Raw genomic sequence first — 19,170 nt, forward strand, 5'->3', positions numbered from 1 at the left:
CTTCAAGGAAAATAAGGTGAATAAGGGACCTTAAATAAGCAGTGGTAATACCGCTGCATATCTAGTTATGGCCAAGGATGGGATATACTCATGGGACCTTGTGGGACTGCCAGTAGATCTAAGAGCCACATAGAGGAACATGAGCTGAAGACCTGCCTTTCCAAAGGATGCCTAAAACTCAGCTACCTGCTCCCAACAGCTGTGCACCTCTAATTGAATTATTTCAGGTAAATTACTTGTGCAAGTTCAAGACAAAGCCACTAGAAATGGGCCATAAATGCTGTCACTATTAGGGTAGAATAAGTTTACCAACATGGAGGTGTCAACACTGTTCCTACCGTGTTCTCTGTCTCAGAGTACCATTTGACTGCCTTAAACAGGTGCCAAGTAGAAGTGATTTTTTTTTTGCTTGTTATCAAAGGTAATTAATTTATTATACACCTTACAGTTTGATTTGGAAAGGCTTAGATATAAACATTGGGATATGATTTACCTTACCATAAGACTTTTGTGTCCTGGGGGGAAAAATAGGGACTTATCAAGTGGTATTACTTTGGGCTTTCTCTGCATTGTATTTTTATCTGATTAAATCCACATGCGGACATACTTACACAAGAGATAAGGTGTTAAGCTAAAAAAAGAAGACCCTTGCCCTCTGAAATAAATATCCACACAAAGCATATACTGCACTGCACATTCCCATTCTCTTACACCCCACCAACTGAAAATAATCCCTTATTTGTCATTCCCTAGCCTAGAGAGATAATTGGGAGAAACAAATCCAGTGCCAGAGCTCAAGCTATCAGAAAGTCAGGCACTGAGAAAGCAGAATTAATGACTGTAGTATTCACCAGGGATAAATTATCCAGTCATCTCATCAGCCTTGCTTATTGTTATTCGAATCGCCCATTACTATATACGTATTTTCTGACTATTTTCCCAGGGCTGAAATTAAGTGAGTACACAGCAGTAGTACCGGCCAGGTACATTTTTGTTTTCATAAAACAGACCAGATGATTTAGAAAATATCTAGATAATAGGCCCACAGAAAGCAAAAGGAGTTTAATATTCAAGACCACTTAGAATCAACATGTACAAGTTAAGTGCTCTCTCTCTAGTGTATGTTAAATTACCTATGATACCTATTACAGTGACCATAGCTCCATTCAGCTATGGAAATCAGGCTCCTAGATTTAAAGAGAATACATTTTTACGGATGAATGCATTACTGTAACCCCTTAATTTGAAAGAATACTTCAATTTGAGAACTCAAAGTGTTGCGTTGTGTACTCTCTCCAGGCTGTTCTCATCACTAGCATAGGTTATCTACTATAGCAGGGAAAGACCAAGCTGCAGCCTTTATTCACCCCATTTATCAACAGATCATAAACTTTCCAAACGAATGAAAGATGAATGCAGTTGAGAAGATTCGCACTCAGTGAAGGTGGTGGCATGCATTTGTGTACCTTTCATCTTATGTGATCTGGTGTTATGTATGTTGAAACTATCAGATATATATAAAACCTATTTATATTCTAAATTATTTTCTTAATTACAAAAGGCTCGTGGAAATGCTATAAGCCTGTACCTCCTTCCCCAATCCAATAAAGTATTCTTATACATTTGGTATTCCAGGTAACGGTTTGTAGTTCTGTTTTGGTAACACTTTTTCCGTTGTGTATTGTGCTGACGCACTTACCCATTTTAGCACATTGTAATAGCTAATTCAAGAGCAAACTTACTTTAACCAGTGGAGGCTAATTGCAGAAGCATAGCAAAATAAAATAAAAACTGACAAATAATGCCACTTTCTTGCAAAAGAATAACAAAGGCAAAGTGGAGGAAGCAGCCACCATTTAAACACATCTACCCATTGCCCCAGAAATACAAATTAGAGCAGAATTGTTTAAAGAAAAAAGCCGGATGAAATCAATTTAATGTGCTGCAGCTGCAGCCATTAGACTTAAAGAAAGTAACTTAATTGTCACAAATCACACTTGGCTGGGAAAAGACTCTAGATAAGCCTAGGTAAGAGGGGTAGCTTTATAAACCTGCAAGTAAGGGTTTAGTTGCCCATTTGACTAACATGGGCTGCACTATTTTTCTTTGTGGGTGGTTTGTTTTTCCTAGTAATTTTCCCCTGGTAACTTTCAGCAGGGTGATAAAACTAGAATAGAGGCTAAAACAAGATGTTGTCACAGTGCATATACCTGTGGTTCACCTACCTCCGGAGTACTGTGTAGCATTCTGTCCCTCTCATCTGAAGGACACAACAGACCTAGAAAAGACCTCAATACAGGCAAAACTGGTGACCAAAGGTTAAGAGGAACTGTTTAAGCTACTGTCTTTTAGTGTGTGTGCATTGAATGCTATAAAGGTCTACTGAACCATAAGCTGTGTTGAAAGGTTGGATGGAGGCAGGCTGTTCACCATCCTGCCTCATGTTAAGAACTAAGAGTAAATATGTGAAGCTGGAAAAATACAAGTGGTAGTTTTTTCATGTGGTGGGGTAAAATCTATGGAACTTCCCTGCTAAAAAATGTGGGTGCCAGAAGTTTCTCTATATGGACAAGGTCACAGATGAGAAAGCCACCCCAAGCTGTTGTATACAGAGGAACATATATTGCTCTGGAAGCTCTCTGAATTCAGAACAGGCTGGAAGAGTATTAGGGGAGGAAGAGCCATCTATGTTTATCTTGTTCTTGTATTTTCCTGGGCATTGCTTATGGGCACTTGTGAAGGATTCAAGGACCTCAGTCTGCCCCACTGGACACGTTCTTAAGTGTGTGCACAACTGCATTGCTGTTCTTGGATGGAGGACTTTCAAATTCAGTTACTAGTAAGGTGTCACCAAAGATAAAGGAGTTTAAGGATTGAGTGGGTTGGGTATTTTTCAGCCTGCTAAGAGTGATTTACAAAGGAATTTGTTCCTCCGTAGGGGATGCAATTTTGTTATAGAGAGCTACAAGGTACTAACTATATTTGAAACAAATATAAGCAAGCCCGCAAACCTATACCACTTTTCACTCTGCTACTTAAAGTGTTTTATACAGATTACAGCTGCAGGACTTAAAAGGTAACTGTTAACAGAAACACTAGGTATTGACAGTAGCCTTAGTTCAGCAGTCTTACTGACACCAAAAAGCAATACCTTTATTCATGTTATTGGAATACCACATAGATACCTCAGAATTATTCCCTATTTTGACGGCCATTACAAGGTGAAAGTGCAGACAATTTCATTCAGAAAGGCCATAAACCTTAGTGTTCAATCAAAATACAGTCAATCAGTAAAATTTTATACCTAATTTCACATGATGGATTCTCCTTCAAGGCTAAGAGCACTATTTGGTTACAGTTACAGACAGAAGGAAATGCAGTTATAGAATCACAGAATCATAGAATAGTTAGGGTTGGAAAGGACCTTAAGATCATCAAGTTCCAACCCCCCCCGCATGGGCAGGGACACCTCACACTAAACCATATCACCCAAGGCTTCGTCCAACCTGGTCTTGAACACTGCCAGGGATGGAGCATTCACAAACTCCCTGGGCAACCTATTCCAGTGCCTCACCACCCTAACAGGAAAGAATTTCCTCCTTATATCCAATCTAAACTTCCCCTGTTTATGTTTGAACCCATTACCCCTTGTCCTATCACTACAGTCCCTAATGAAGAGTCCCTCCCCAGCATCCCTATAGGCCCCCTTCAGATACTGGAAGGCTGCTATGAGGTCTCCACGCAGCCTTCTCTTCTCCAGGCTGAACAGCCCCAACTTTCTCAGCCTGTTTTCATACCGGAGACAGCTGACCAAGTCTGTACCAAATGCTGAGTTTAAATTAAAGCAAGGAAGTTGTATAGCAAGTACAACAAATGTTATGCTGCTTTATAGCTCAGATCAAAATGAAATTTATCACAGCTAAAAGGAGGTCAAAGACCACTAAGAGGCAGATGTGCAAGACTAACCCTACAGAGGACAAAGTCATCGTGGGAAAAAAAAAGCCTTTTATTAGATTTTTACAAAACTTGTAAGAAAACAAAAATCACCTTATAGTGGATATATGAAATATATAAACTTACACATTCCTACCTACTACCTCACAGATGCATATTTTGTCCATTACTTCCTTCAAATAGAAAGAATAAACACCTGCACTTCTATGCCAAACCCCAGATGATGCAACAACAGTAGATCATAGAGGTTATGGTTTCCTGCTACATTTTCTATAGCAGTGCAAAGTCTCTCTCTGCAGTTTGTCCTCCCCACAGTTATCCCAGTTTCAGTCTTGGGAGGAGGTATTTTGCTTTTCTCTTCTTAAAGTCAAGATGATTTTGTTGTTTCTGTTTAGTGAATGGCCCCACTACATCAGCGCAGATGAGGGGCAAATAATCTCCAGCAGAGCAAAGGGCTGAGGAACTTCACACTATCTAGGAAGTCACAACCGGGAACTGCGTTCTCAGACTTTGTCATCTATTTAAAATATCAGCAGTTTTTACTTGATTAGCCCAATGCATTCTACTTACAGCTAGAATCATGCTTATGCGGTTCAGAGACCATAGAAAAACCTTCACAGAACAAGAACACTCTTATTATAGTGTTCAGAGGAGTAATTATTATGTATCATCCAAAATTGTTCTCAAAACTAAGATTTCATTTAGCTTATCAATGTGATCAATTGCATCTTAGTAAACAATACAATTATGCACAGTTATCTTCCATTAAGAAATACTGTAAAATATATACAAATGTTGTTTCAGGCAAATGTCCTTTTCCCAAGTGCACAAGCTGCACTTCTGAACTTCAGCACTGAGTCCCATCAAGTGCACACAGAGATCTCACTGTAGTCTTTGTGAAAGCATCTTATTTACCAGTTTACTCACTTTTCAAAGACTCACTCTGAAAAGAATTAAGTTACAAGATTTATATACATAAAGGCACAGCAATTCTATTAAAACCAGCTATGTTACAGTACAATATAGTTCCGTCAGTGCCTTTCATGCAACAAAGTTCACTACCAAATTTTAATCTTTTAACTGCAGAAGGACTGCATCCTTCCCTTTTGGTACAAAGAATAACCAGATATTATTTAATCAACTCAAAGTTAATACAGGAACTTGAAAGAAATATATAAAATATTTTTTCTTTCTGCCTAAATTTGCTAGACTTTCAAGGCTATTTCTCCTCAAAAGAGCAAAGTTTTCATTCAAAGAATTTCATTTGTGCTAAGATGACAGACTAAGAGTTTTTCGATAGAGATAGTTTTATAAAAATGATGTATCCTATATAGGCATTACCAGCAGCCACAGACAATTTTAAAGATAGATCAGGAACTGAGACAGAAGATTTTGAATTCAGGGAACAGATTCAGATCTGGTATAAATAAATTTAACGTTAGAATTACATCTTTCGTTGGTCCAGTGCTCAGAAAGACTCCATGCAATGGACATACCAAGCATATTTCTAGTAAAATGATTCAAAATATTCTTCCCTTCTCCTTCTCCCAGTACCAACTTCAAGTTGTCATTCCTGAAGCTTCAAAGTTTCCCTACACATCAGTTGCACTGAAAGAGTATTTGCACTTTTTACATCTGTCTGCAGCTGAATAATTAGAAAGCAGATTGTATATTGCCATTCAGCTAATCAACTCCCAAAGCTTTGAGCTGCCGTTCAATCTCTTCATCTGATATGGTAGCAGCTTTTGATGTTGATGCAGATGGCAAGCCTCTGGCAGCTGATGGAGCTTTGGCCATCTAAAAGAAGACAGAAATTGAATTTAGTCACAATAATGCATGTTGGGACAAGCTGACTTCTAGAATATGACTGTATGTAACAGCTGCTTAAAAAAACAAACAAACAAAAAAAAAGGAATGAAGGGGAAAAAGCACCTGAAGTGGATGAAAATTGCCATACCTTTCCAGAGATTTCAATTCCTATCTCATCAAGCACTTGGTTAACAATATCTTGGCTTTCTTCCTCTTCATCAGAAGCATCAAAAATATCATCCAGAGTATCATTAACTTAGAAGAAATAAAGAAAAAAAAATAAAAACCAAACCCATGCTGTATTAAGGAAAAAGGTTATTAAAATTACCTACCCTCCTTGCTCCTACTCTTCTACCCACCCAGAATGTACTAGTAATACCACTGTGTAAGATACCAACAGAAAGCACCTGTATATTAGTTTCTCACCTCTGCCTTGCAAAGCCTGTGAGCACACCTACAGCAACAACAGGGTAAGGCATGCCTGCTGTTATAAAAGCTATTCAGTTTCACCAGAATAGTTCAGTTGCTCTATCTATCTAGCTCCCTCCCCACTAGATTTTAACTTTTCTTAAAAGCATCTTACATAATTCCACAAAAATCCCTTTCCTCCTCTTCTTACAAGTAAGCTGAGAAATTGTTAACTACTCGGCTAACAATGTATATTGCAACAAAACAGTTCTGCACTGTTGAGGTATTCACATCTTGCTCAACAATATACTTTTGAGTCTATTCTACTTACTTCAGCTAACACAGTAACAGGAATTAGGACAGGAAGGAGACTGTGCTAGCAACACCAGGAAGTTTGGTATTATTAAAGTGACAGTGGACAGATGCAATTGGGAATAGGAAACTTGCCACTCCCCAAGAAGTTGTTTGTAGCTTAAAATTAAAAAACGAGACAAAACACTATGTATATAAAGCTCAGATTACCAGTAACATCTAAGTTAAGTGTCCAAGAAGAACAAGCACATGCAGAACTATCAGCTACAGAAAGGCCATTTTTTCAAGTACCCCTACCAGTTATGCCAACAAGGTTTTGAACAGGTCTTAAACTGTCTTCCCTTCCAGTATGTACTTTCTAGAAGTAAGATGGGTGTTTTGCATGAAGATGAGAAGGAATGGGCTGTAGATTTGGTACACAGATCTACTAAAAAGCCTAAGCTCAGCCTCCCTGCTCAGACATGCACTGTTTTATTTGCTCTTTTGCTGTTAATCTCATTAATCGTAGATATAAAGCTTCAAGCATCAGTATTTCTAGGTTGTACCCTTCCAACAGCAGTGTGGGCTGGAGCTAGCTGCTCCTTGCAGTGTGGAACTTACTCATTTCTTCAGTCATTTCCATCTTCATGTTTTCCTTCTGGAAATTCTGCATTGTTTGTAGTGTCTTTTGTGGATCCATTTTCTTATTAACTGTTTGCATTGTCTATTAATATAAAAAAAACCCTTTATCATACAACGAGACATTAGTAAATACCAATATATACCTTCAGAAGGAATCAGACTTCTCTAATAAAAAATTATAGACATGCAACAGATCAATAGTACAGTCTGCACCTAATAAGAAATTTTGCTATCTATTATCCTAATAGATATGCTTTTAAACATATGCATCCTTCTTCGTACCATGATCCTTCTCCTGGCTGTGTATTATGAAAAATCTGCCCAATTTAAATGAAAAGAATGAGACACTTCTTAACTTGCACGCTATGGCCTTACTCTTAAAGAGGTAAATGGCTGCAGGTTTTTTACTCAGTAAGGAATATTTATTTGAACCACCACTAGCCTAGGCATTAAATTGCAAATGTTTATTTATGTCAATTTAATGGAAAAAAATACATCTCTCTGAAAAACAAATATCCAAGTGTTCAGGAAATACGCATTAGCTTAGTGTGAACCTCTGTAATGCGTAGCGATTTTTTTTGCAATAGTGTAGGAAACATCACGTTTTACTACGAGTATGCAGCATTACCTTTGCAGGCACTCATATTTAATACTATCTTCTTTCCTAAGAAGCAAGCTATTGTACCTCTCATAGGACATCTAAACCTAAAAATAAACGTGAGCAATTCAGACATAAAGTTTCAACCAGCTTTGAAAAGGTAAGAGTTGGTTAACTAAAAGGGATGCTATCAAGCTACTACAGCTGCTACCAGCTTCACTGAAGCTCTTCTGTGTTTGTGTTCGAGTTTGTTTAAAGTGACAATGTATTATGCTTCTAATGTTACCTGAATGTAAAAGACAGTGTTCACACTCATATTATTCGAATTTAAAAAGTTGCTCTGGATCTAGAGGGTGCTGGTTCTTTAGAATTCTTTTGTGTTGTAGATGACTTTACTTTGTCCAAAATTAGTGCCAAACATGCTAAAAAGTATACAGAAAATACTTCGAAAGCTTCAAATTCATGTATTTATCTTGCTTGTTGAAGTAACTGATTCCATGTATTTTTTCACTGACAGTTGTATGAGATTAAGAATAGTTGATAAAGTTCAAAATGCACAAGTGAACACTTTTTCAAACTTTCCATGTTGATAAGGAAAACTACTCAGTTTAAAAGTGAACAAAAGAATTTAACACCATCCTCTCCAATAATGTTACACAAACTAGCCCACAGAAGTACCTTCTGTGTTCCAAACAACAGCACTTTTCTGACGCTTGTCAATTTATTTTTTTATTTTATTTTTAATTTATTTTTGTTTGGTTGGGTTTTTTCCTACCAACTTACCCTTCACAATTAGTCTACTGACACTTTGGTTTTGATAAATTTATCTTGCAGATAACAAGTTAACCATGTAATAATTAAAAAGCAAGACCAACTAGTTCACAAGCAACACCACTGCAGGAATTCTGAGTAAGCTGTTTTACTTGATTGGATGCACAGTCAGACAAACCCCCCCCTTTGTGGATTAGTCAGGAAAGATGGCAAGTTTGCAGCAGAGCCACAACTCTGTATCACTGAAGGGCTGACAGCTGCCAACTCACTGCTTCTGAAAGATACCTGATAACAAAGCCTTAGCAGTAATTACTTCTTGCGCTAAGTTGCATTGCATTACTGCATTTAAATGGCACATGTCTGGATTTAACTTGGACTATGATAAAAGCACAGGTTGTCTACAACGATGTGTGCCAACTCTGTTTCCTACACCACAAGCTGAACAATCCTGTCTGCCAAAAGCAAATTCCCTATTTATTAATTCAGGGAAATAGGAAAATTTCTCAAAAAATGAAAAAAATGAACTCAGATAACTCTGATTTTTCAGACTTTCATGAAGTAGGATTTGTGAGAAAACTTAATGCAATACTGTTTCTTTAGAACACAGAGACTGAGAATGACAGGGAACTCCAGATTTGACTTCCTTAGGAAATTAAGATCTGAAGCAATAACCTACTTTTTGCACAAGCCATAAAGCTAAACACTGCCTTGATTTCTAGATGAAGCATGCCCTACTTTTGCCCTGTGAAAAGTGCTTGTGACAAGATATACAGGCAAGACACCAGCAGCACGGTTTGGGAATTTTTTTATGTACTAAAGGAAGTTCTTCCACTGGCATTAGAGTTCATTTTTATCATGCTAACATTTGACAGACATCTAGCCCAAGAAAATATGCATAGTTAAGTGCTAACTGGCTGGATTGACTAAGTAAATATTTCATAGTATGAACCAAATTACATTTTACTACTGTATCCTCAACACCATTTGGTTTATTAAACAGGAGGTTTTATCCTTAAATTACCATAACCAAAATAACACAACCTAACTTTTGCAACCATATGCTGCATTCTAATGTAAAAGAATGTCTTGTAACACCTTACCTTTGCTGTAGCTGACATAGCTCCTGCCATCTTCATCTGAGAGTTCATGACCTTTGTTTGAGTTGACATAGAAGTGACTTTAGAGCTAACAGCATAAGTTCGGTTTTTCTGCTTCCGCAGTTGTACAAGCTGTTTTGCCAGCACTTTGCAGGCTTCTTTGTTACCAGTCTTAGCCATTTTCTTTATTTCCAATTCCTGTTAAAAAAGGTATTAAGATCAATTCTACAGATATTTCATTCATTCAAAGACTATAATTAAGCCTAATAATTAAATTGCAAAAGTTAACTATCCTCTTGATTTTTTTTAAAGACATTTAATGTTACATAGTCATATCTGCTTTTTTACCAAGACTATTTAGTAGAATAAATGTAATGCTGTTATGACTTCACCAGAAGAAGAAAACACAGTAAAACTGAATTATAGCATGGTAGCAGAGTCTTCCCAAAAAGACTTCAACATCTGCATAACACCACATTCATTTATATGTGCACTTTCAATTACATATCTGGATAGGGAATAACACTTCAAAAAACCCAAACCATCCAAACCTAAAAGTTGGTATTTAGCCTGGAGGTACCAGGAAAAGGTTTGACACAAATAATTCTGCCAGCTGGGATTTTTCAAAGTATGCCTTCTGGTTTGTAAGTTCGTAATATAAACTTTCCAGCTTATTTTTCTTTGTCAGGCTTTTTAAGAAGGGCTTGCCATAATAGCTCAGTTCTTTGTCTATGTACAGTTGTATATTTTGATTTTTACCAAAAAAAAAAAAAGACTAGCTTTCTCCTGTGATTCTTTAGAAGAATATACATGCTACGGCAACACAGTTACTTCACTTCATGTGCACTGGTGGTTCAGAAAACTGCACTTTTAAGATATATTGCACTGAAAAGGCAATACTGGTCTCCAAGATAGGCAAAATGGTCATGATAAAAGGAAACCAACCTACTGTATCAGCCTTTCCACTAGAAAAACTCTTGAGTACAGTTTACTACAGAGATGACAATGGCACAAAGTCATCTTGGTGAATCCATAATTTCTGAAAGGCTGTGCCATATATACTATTTTTAATCCAAGAAGGCACAGATAAGCAAATACAGAGTATGGGGCTGTTTAAACATTAGAGGCCTCAAATATACACAAAACTGGTCTCTTTGTAAGTAGCTCACAGAAACCACAAAAACACATTTCTGTAGCATGCAAAGAACATTACGTTTGTTTTCCTTATACCTCAAGAACAGTGAAAGATGGGAGGGATTAGTTTGCACACTGGCAAACACTAGTTTGCAGCCTAATTTTAAGAGCAAACATTTGAAAATAGGGATTTCTCAGATATGAAATACCTATGTAGCATCTATAACATGATTTTCAAAATTAAATAGAAACCTACACCAACCATTGCTAAGTCACTGCAGATAATCCCTCTGAGAAATCATACCCTATATATGTGATTTTATTCTTACATAAGAATAATTTGGGTAAAGAGTTGCAATACATTATTTGCTTCCAAGAAGCTTGGGGCAAGCTTATTAACGGCAATTACATTCTTCTGGAAAAAAAATAATCAAAATTCAGATAGTCATACGAGGTTACTGAACTGAAACAGAACTGTCTGCATACTTTAAGGCATTTTTATATGTAGAATTAATATAACTGAGTTTTCTCAGGATAGTACATCACAGTTAAGGAAAGAGAAGTCTTTCTGAAGAAAGTACCCAACAAAGTGTTTTGAGATTGACTGACAGGCCCTTGGTCCTTTTTCACCTGATCTGCCTCTGAAGATTAGTATTTATCGTTCACTAATCCTCTCATCCTAACAGCAAATTTTAACTTTTTCAAAGACATATTTCACTTCTCCTTTCTTCTTCCCCTCAGAAATCCAGCATTTCTGAAACAATTCACTGTGGCAAGTAATCAAAATTTCAACACGAGTATTCACAAAAATTAAGGTTATTTCCAGAGTCAGAATATCTCATATGGAAAATGCCTTATCTATGAGGAACCTGCTGTACCTTGCATGTTCAAAACTTCCAGAAACAATTTCTCTGATCCCTTTTAGCTTATGATTCTTAGCTCTTGGTATTCATACAACCTGCTGCCATGGAAGAACACCTCAGTAACTACTGAAACAGTGGCTGGATTTGCATAGCTTTTCCCATAGTCTGAGCATGCTTTCATGCATCAAAATGCCACCATCTGTCACATCCATTTATCCAATTATACTGCCACACAGGTGCAACAGCCATACACTGAATACTTGATAGCTCACACACAAAAAGTTTTAAATAAACCTTAATTTAGGCAGATGATTTTCCTATTAGCAGCTAGTTTTAGGGAAGTTGTATATGAATTAAAATAACGTCCCTATGGGGTACTGAGGATATCCTAACTTTTCAAGTATTCTCTCCCACTAGGTAATATGATAGCACTGACACTTCTGTTAGTTTCTCCACTGCAAGACCACTGATTTACAAGCCTGCATTGTAAGAGCATTTTTTATCTTTCAGAAGGTTCCTTCTGAGAATGGAGGGAAAAATAAACATGGTTATTTTTATCTAAACAGTTAAAGGCCTTTCCTATCTTAAAGACTGAGCATTACTTTTAGATAGTAAATTTTTTTCCAAACACAATTTCAGTAACTAAAAACTCAAAAAGGGGAAGACAACTTTGATAGTGTTCAATTATTCTACATTGAGTTGTATCCTTAGAACTCTGCAGGTTTTCTGTTGTACTGGAGCAGTGTGTTTGGTTTTAGAGTAAAATAAAGTTCCCTGCTCTACTTACCAGTTGTTTTTCCTGTTTTTCGAGTGCTGCTCTATCTCTGGTTATAGCCCTCTGTGTACCTCTTAACTCTCGATTTTGCTCCTTTATTATATCTGGAAAGAAAATATTTATAGCTGGGAAAAGTTTTCAATACTACATGAACATCTTATCTGCTAAGCACCCTGCAGACATGCAGTATGTTTGACAGACTCCCTTTGTTCAGACTGAACTTTCAGCATTTCAAATCAGTGAAATATTAGCAAAATACAATTTTAGGTTTACAAATCATTGTTTCAGCAGCATAGGCCATATCCTGTAGGAAAATGGCAGTTTTCCCTAATATGTTTCTTTGCACTACAACCATAGCAAAAGCCTTAACCACACAGGAAGAGCTGGGTACACACACTTTTCTGCAAGTTCATCTCTAACTTGGCAATAACATATTCATTATGAGCCCACTGCTTTTCAATCAGTCAGGCCTAACTGCAACACATAGACCAGCTGAAGAGACCTTGTATATGACATCCCAAAGCAGTTATGGAGCTTCCAAGTCCATTTAAACAGTGAAGATATTCTCAGGCACAAGGTCTGGATCATGCTCTTCTCTGTCCTTACTCTTGTTCACTGGATATTACTCTCCTCCACAACCGCACCACGTCTGTGCAGCCCAATTTCACTTCAGACTATAAAGCAAAAGTGTTCAAACTTTTTCATTTAGCAGATGCTTAAGAAATTAAGATATGAAAGTGGAGGCCTAAGTTTCCTGACAAATGGTGTAGCCAGCAGAAGCTTGAACACTGTCAGGTACAACTATCATCTTGCAGAGGAGTTTTGTCCACTGTAATATTTAAAAATTATTTACCAGTAACATCTATTTATTAAAGCAAGTATTTATAGATGGCATTATTCACAATACAGACATTAATCATGCTGGTTGCAATTAACTTTTGTTAAGAGTTCACAGCACATGCTTAGGTGTGATTCACTTGGACAAAGGTAAAGAGGTTTGCATCTGACTCAGCATCCTCTGACTTCTGGAGAGGAAAGGTGTTAGTACTTTTACGATGAAATTCATCTGCTCCTAAAGTATACGTCTATATGATACCAGATAAACTTTGGGTGGGAGATTAAGAGGAGGAGAACCATCACATAAACTTTTGTTTAGACTTGTTCTTCTAATCCACAGAAGTAACGTCATGGTGGGGCACCACTACTATATTTACAAAGTTTGAAGGAGGTGAAAATCAATAAGAAGAATCAGAGCTGCTAATGGAAATAGAGGCATGTAGGATAATTCTAAAAACTGCTGCCACCGTTTTCGTTCTGTATTAAGACTTGCAATAGTTTTTCTACAAACATAAAGAAACGTGTGTGTTCTTTGTTCCCATAACCATAAACACTGTAAAACATTCATTGCTGAAATTATTTCAACCTTAAATTGATTCAGAAAAAAACTCGACCTTTGGTGGCATTTTAAAGAGGGCACATACACTATCCCTTATGACCAATTATTTTTGTCCAAATAAATGCATATTCCAAACAAATTTCATGAAAGAGAGAGCTGTTTTTACAGTACTACTACTACTGCTCTGAGACCTAGACAAAAAGCATCTTCAGGAGATGTAGGCTTTTCTATGGACAATAACAAAGAGCTGAAAGATGACACAGAATATAACACTTCATTCTTCACACTAGCAAAGCAGCAGCGAACATTATTCTGAAAACAATGCTACAGGCAAGTAATTTTGAAGGTAGACAAACATATATTACTAACATAGCTGTACTTGTGAAAATGAAAAAGCTTAACAGCTACATACAAGACTGTATTTTCTAAGTACAATAGCTATTAAAAAAAAATCCCTTAGCGTATAAAGCTTGAGAAGTAGGAACTTCAAGATGATAAGAAACAAGAACTATACTTCAATCATGAGACAATAAGGGTGAGCACAATGCTTATTTCTGTTGTTTCTGATCTCACAGTGGCTCAAACTAGGGACAGCAATAAACTGAAACAACTACCCGCAGTTAAAGGCCCTTTCATTTGTTTTATTTGTTGGGGTTTTTTTGTCAAGTTAAGGCTAAGATAAGAACTTGGTTCTTGTTTCTCTATAACTGACACAAATTCGTAGCTTTGCAGAATACAAGACGGAGTACTCCTGAGGCAGCCTTTTGCCAGTAGTCACCCCCACAGCTTTGCACACCAGAGTAGGAAGTGCCTCTGTTCCTTAGAACAGGTTAGACGAGAGATACCCAGCAGGGCTTGACCTAGCTCCTACAACCTGCCTTGGTCATGGAAGCTTAGTGTCATCTCCATATTCCTCCCCTCCCAGCTGTTGCAACCCCGAGCACCAAAAATGGGACAAGCGGGATACATACGTATTCCCCCTTAGTGACATACAATTGGTTCAAGCACAGCGTCATTTTTGGCGAGTCATTTTCAAACATGGACCACCTGATCTGTCACAGGGCACCCAACATGCCCAACAACCAGCCAGCTCTGGGGCTCACCAAGCCCCAGCCAGCCTCTGCCCCACAGCCATTTAGTGCACATTTGGAGAGCTGATTGCCCGCAGGGCTGCTGTCAGGCAAGCGACCTTTTCTTGGCTTTACTTTGGAGATCATTATTTCTGCATAACTTTAAGCGTTTTGACAGAGCACATACTAAAGCATCCAGACCCACTTGTTTTAAAACGCTCGTACAAAGCCGAGGGGGCTCCAGCGGCTCCCGAAGCCTGCTGTCATGCTCGGCCGCCTCCTGCCGCGCACACAGAGGGCTTCCGCAGGCCCGCATCGCTCGCCCCCCTGTTCGCTCTCAGCTCCAGCAACTCTCTGCGGGCCTGTTCTGTTCCCTCGCTACCAACGAGAGACGTTGTTACTCTTCCTCCCCTCACCCACAGACCGGGAGGGATCACCAGGAGTCAGCTCCTGCTGTCCCAGAGGCCGGCCCAGGGACACCCTGCCGCCCCGCCTGGCTGGTGAGTCACCCCGGCAGACTGGGGCCTCCTCTTCTCTCTAGGAGATCCCTCTCCGCCGGGACACAGGGCCCGAGGCCACCCCGCGAGCACCTCCGCCACCATCCCCCTGGGCACCCGTTCCCCCCGAGCCCAGACCAGGGCCAAGTCCGCGCCCGGGACCGTACGAGGGCTAGGGGCAGCCACTGCGAGCTGCAGAGGGAGACCAAGTGGGCCCCCCCCCCCGGAGCCGGCTGCCTAGCGCCCCACTCACCGTCCACAGTCTTCTTCTTGAAGAGAGAGGCCATGGCGAGAGCCGCACCTGAAACCCCTAAACCTCTACTGTCGCTTCAGTGGGCTTCTACCTCTTCCTCAGGTGACCAGGAAGCGGCCCGGCTGCGCAAACCCATCCAGCTCCGCCTCCCCGCCGGCGAAGGGCGGGACGGGGCCGGGCCTGGACGGCCGCGCCGCGCTGACCCCGCCTTCCCCAGCGGCTCGGGGCGGCCTCTGAGTGACTTGAGCTTGGGGGATGCTTCCTGGCTCGGGGAAGTCGCTGCCCGGAACGGGACAGAGGCGGCGGCAACAGCAGCAGGAGCTCCTCTCTGGTGCACGGGCTTGGTTTCCCTCGGGCCGCGGGAAAGGCGCTCCAGAACCGTGCCGGGGATAGTTGGGGCCCCGGCTGAGGGAGCGCGGGGAAGCCCCTACTGGTGGCGGCGTGTCTGGGCCGGGTCAGGCCGGGCCGTTCCGTCCCGTGCTGTGCCCTGCTCTGCCCTGCTCTGCCGTCGTAGCTTCCCCCTCCGTGTACGACTGGATGGTTTGGGGGGCAAGGGGGGCGGGAAGAGGGTTTTTGTGTTTAATTATTAAAAATTAATTAAATTCGGCAGCATAATGCTCTTCGGGTTCACCGCCTTTCATCGTGCAGCTTCGCGCATGGGTAGCGGTAGAGATCTGGGCCAAGCTGAAGGAGCCGTGTGTTGAGCACAGTGCTCCAGCAGCCACTGACTAGTACACCGCTTTGGGCTCTTGCCTGGAGCCAGTGCCATGCCTGGACAATCATACAACGTTTTTGGCTGCAAGGGACGTTAAAGGTCAGGGTTAGGGTTAGGGTAGGGACACCTTCCAGTAGGCCAGGTTGCTCCAAGCCGCACCCAACCTTGTCTTGATAACTGATAACATTCATTTTCTAAGATAAGCCTTTAGGGGTCACAGCTACCCTGCTGCACAAGATGTGAGAGTATGGAAAAAGAAATAACATTTTTCTTGCTTTTCAGGGTCTTCTTACAATCCTTAATTTTTAATAAGGTAATTCAATAATGTAGCTGTAGTTTCATCATCAGCAATTATCTATGTACACATAATGACCTTAGGAAATAAAAACAGAGCAACAGTAGAAGATACAGAGCTATTGGTTTGAATACTAGCTAGATATACCTTAAGTACAAGCACTGGGAGGGGTTTATATTAATTTGCAAGGAAAACCAAATGATTGGAATGTGGTAATGCATTTTGATAGCTAGAGATAAATTTAACCTGAGGAAGGATTGTAACTTTATTGTGGTAGTACCTAATAAGTCACATTTTTATAACCTTGCACAGAAAAACAATCTATTAGAATATTATAATAGCTGCATAAAGATATATGTGGATGTAGGAAGGTATAAACTATGTATTTTGTGTCAGCATTCCTTGTTTTTTTTCTGAAAATACTGATTTTATTGCAAATAGCAATTTTTTGTTGGTTTTCACATGGCCTTTTACTTATTTTTCACTGAACGTGCTGGAGTAAAATCCAGATCATGTGTGATGACATAGATACCATGGAAGATAAATGATTCACTATGAGATAGGTTAAATAAAACACCCTTTACAAGATTATTCCTGTATGTCTGTACTGTGTTAGGTCAGATTGGTCAGGGATGACTAGTAAGCAAAACTGAAATCCTGGCTTTGAAAGTGCACAGATGAAGGGGAGGAGAGTAATTTAGATTCAGTTCTCCACTTTCCTTGAGAGTGAGGTCAGACATCTTAACTATGGCTACTCTTAGATCATGCTAATTAGCTGTGAGACCAGAAAAATATTTTTCCACATTATTTCTTCATGAATGTTTGCTTGTGATGAGGTAAACAAAGATGTCCATAATAGACTTCATGATTGCAATAAAAAAAGTATGGCTGAGCTATTGCTTGCCTAGTGTCACTTTTTTCTGTGCTCTAAGCCTGAATGCTGGGATGCTATTTTATACTTGATTGAATCTTTTTGGTAGTACTGATACAATAAAAGAAGCCCTTGAATTTATCTTTCAAAAGAACAATGCTTAATCTTCAGTATTTCTTTTATATTTTTAATGTCCTGTTTTAGTCTCTATTAGTAAATTAAAATGTAAAGAGAATGTCTTAGTCCTTTATGCTGGAGACAAAGTTCAGAAATCAACCAGATGGAATAAATAGCCTTTCATTAGTGACTATGCAAATGTCAGTAGCAAACAAAAGACTGTGTAGTTTCTGTTTGTTGGATAGAGTGAAGTGAGATACAAAAACTGGTTCAGAAGGGTGATACAAAATCCTGAATTAATCTGAGCATCTTCAAATCAAAGTATGAAAAATTAAAGTCGATTAGCATCAGGAAAGGTGGTCTGTATTCAGAGCTACACTATAGAAAAAGATATGTGGGGAGGGTGTGCATCTATTTGTTTGTTTTAAAATCTATCTGTAAGCTACTCTAGAATTGGTCCTTTGGAGTATTTTAAGCATATTGTTAATTAAAACCAGGTGACTAAGCTCAGTCTGTTTCATGCTAAATGTGCTCAGATGAAATGGCTGCTGTGAAGAAATCTTTGTAAATCAGTGTTGTCAGGTACTGTTCTTTAGAATAGTAGCAAAAGTGGCTGACTTGGGAAAGGACTTTTCTGACGTGCTCTCAGGAGAAAAAGCAGAGGTAAGCTTTCAGGCATTTGAGAAACTCTCGAGGTTATGCTTTAAATCTTTTCAAGCTTTCTGGCTGATCTAATGAAAGTTATTAGTCCATATTTCTCTTTCTGGGGTGAGGGAAATATTGCAAGTGAACTTTTGCTGACAAGCTATAGCAGACTGTCTTGGGATGCTCAGTGGATGATGACCCAAATTCAGTACTCTGATCTATTCTGGGCCTGTCTCATTTCTTATCTGCAGATATAAGGAAATTAAATGAGGACATGTATAGTAAAGAATGAAATGGATAAGTTTAAAGTTACAGAACCCTGAATGAGATGACTGGTATATGTCTAGTGTTATATGAGAGGAACTGCACTTATGGTGTAAAATAAGGTAACAAGAAGAGTGTGTTTTGGGCCTTAGCAACTGGCCATCTTCCAAATCCTGCAAGGGCTCACTAATGCTTTACTTTATTCTGGAAGAGCTCCACTGAAATCAAATGACATGGCACTTATATATGTAAGAGTTTGTGAGATTTTGTTCTAAAGGCTTCATAACCTTGCACCTTGTTGCATGAAGGTAGGCTGAGTTAGGAGAGGGACAGAAGGGAAAAGGTAGGGAGAGAGCTGCAGACCCTAAAGAAGCTCAGGGTGCAGTTCAGTTCAACACTTTAATTTCTTTCCCGAGCAAGAATCTGGTGGCACAGGGTGAATGTTATGGCTTTGTTTTAACGTATGGCTCTGCTGAAGTCTGCCTGTGTATCATGATGTTATAATTGCTTTCATTAGTCATGGTACTTGGAAGTCAGAGCGTGCTCTCCAGGGTGGAGAGGTGATGGCAACACACTCCATCGGCACAAAATGTGGGATGCTGGGAAGAAGGTGAAATGGGAAGGGGTAGGGGAGGATAAGTGATTGTATTGCTTCCCATCTGTTCACAATTTAAATTGAATTGGGCCTGTACATGAAGCAGAGCA

At 39.4% G+C, this 19,170-nt stretch overlaps 1 protein-coding gene and 1 long non-coding RNA gene across 2 annotated transcripts in view; both read right to left on the bottom strand.

Moving 5' to 3' along the window:
• The window catches only part of LOC133207470 (uncharacterized), a 285,491-nt gene that overhangs the window by 161,155 nt on the left and 105,166 nt on the right, over nt 1–19,170 (bottom strand). The gene's annotated exons all lie outside the window — the stretch shown is intronic.
• Nucleotides 3,988–15,754, bottom strand: CHMP2B (charged multivesicular body protein 2B). The gene is made up of 6 exons (XM_061344408.1): nt 15,559–15,754; nt 12,355–12,446; nt 9,574–9,768; nt 7,084–7,186; nt 5,912–6,018; nt 3,988–5,751 (listed from the first exon to the last, which is right to left on the bottom strand). Exons 1-6 carry the CDS (start codon nt 15,590–15,592, stop codon nt 5,638–5,640), a joined length of 645 nt encoding a protein of 214 aa, XP_061200392.1. The 5' UTR covers nt 15,593–15,754; the 3' UTR covers nt 3,988–5,637.

This window comes from Neopsephotus bourkii, unplaced genomic scaffold (assembly GCF_033783945.1).
Source record: "Neopsephotus bourkii isolate Nb327-2 ecotype Australia unplaced genomic scaffold, CSIRO-AGI_Nbou_v1 NB_214, whole genome shotgun sequence".
NCBI lineage: Eukaryota > Metazoa > Chordata > Aves > Psittaciformes > Psittacidae > Neopsephotus > Neopsephotus bourkii.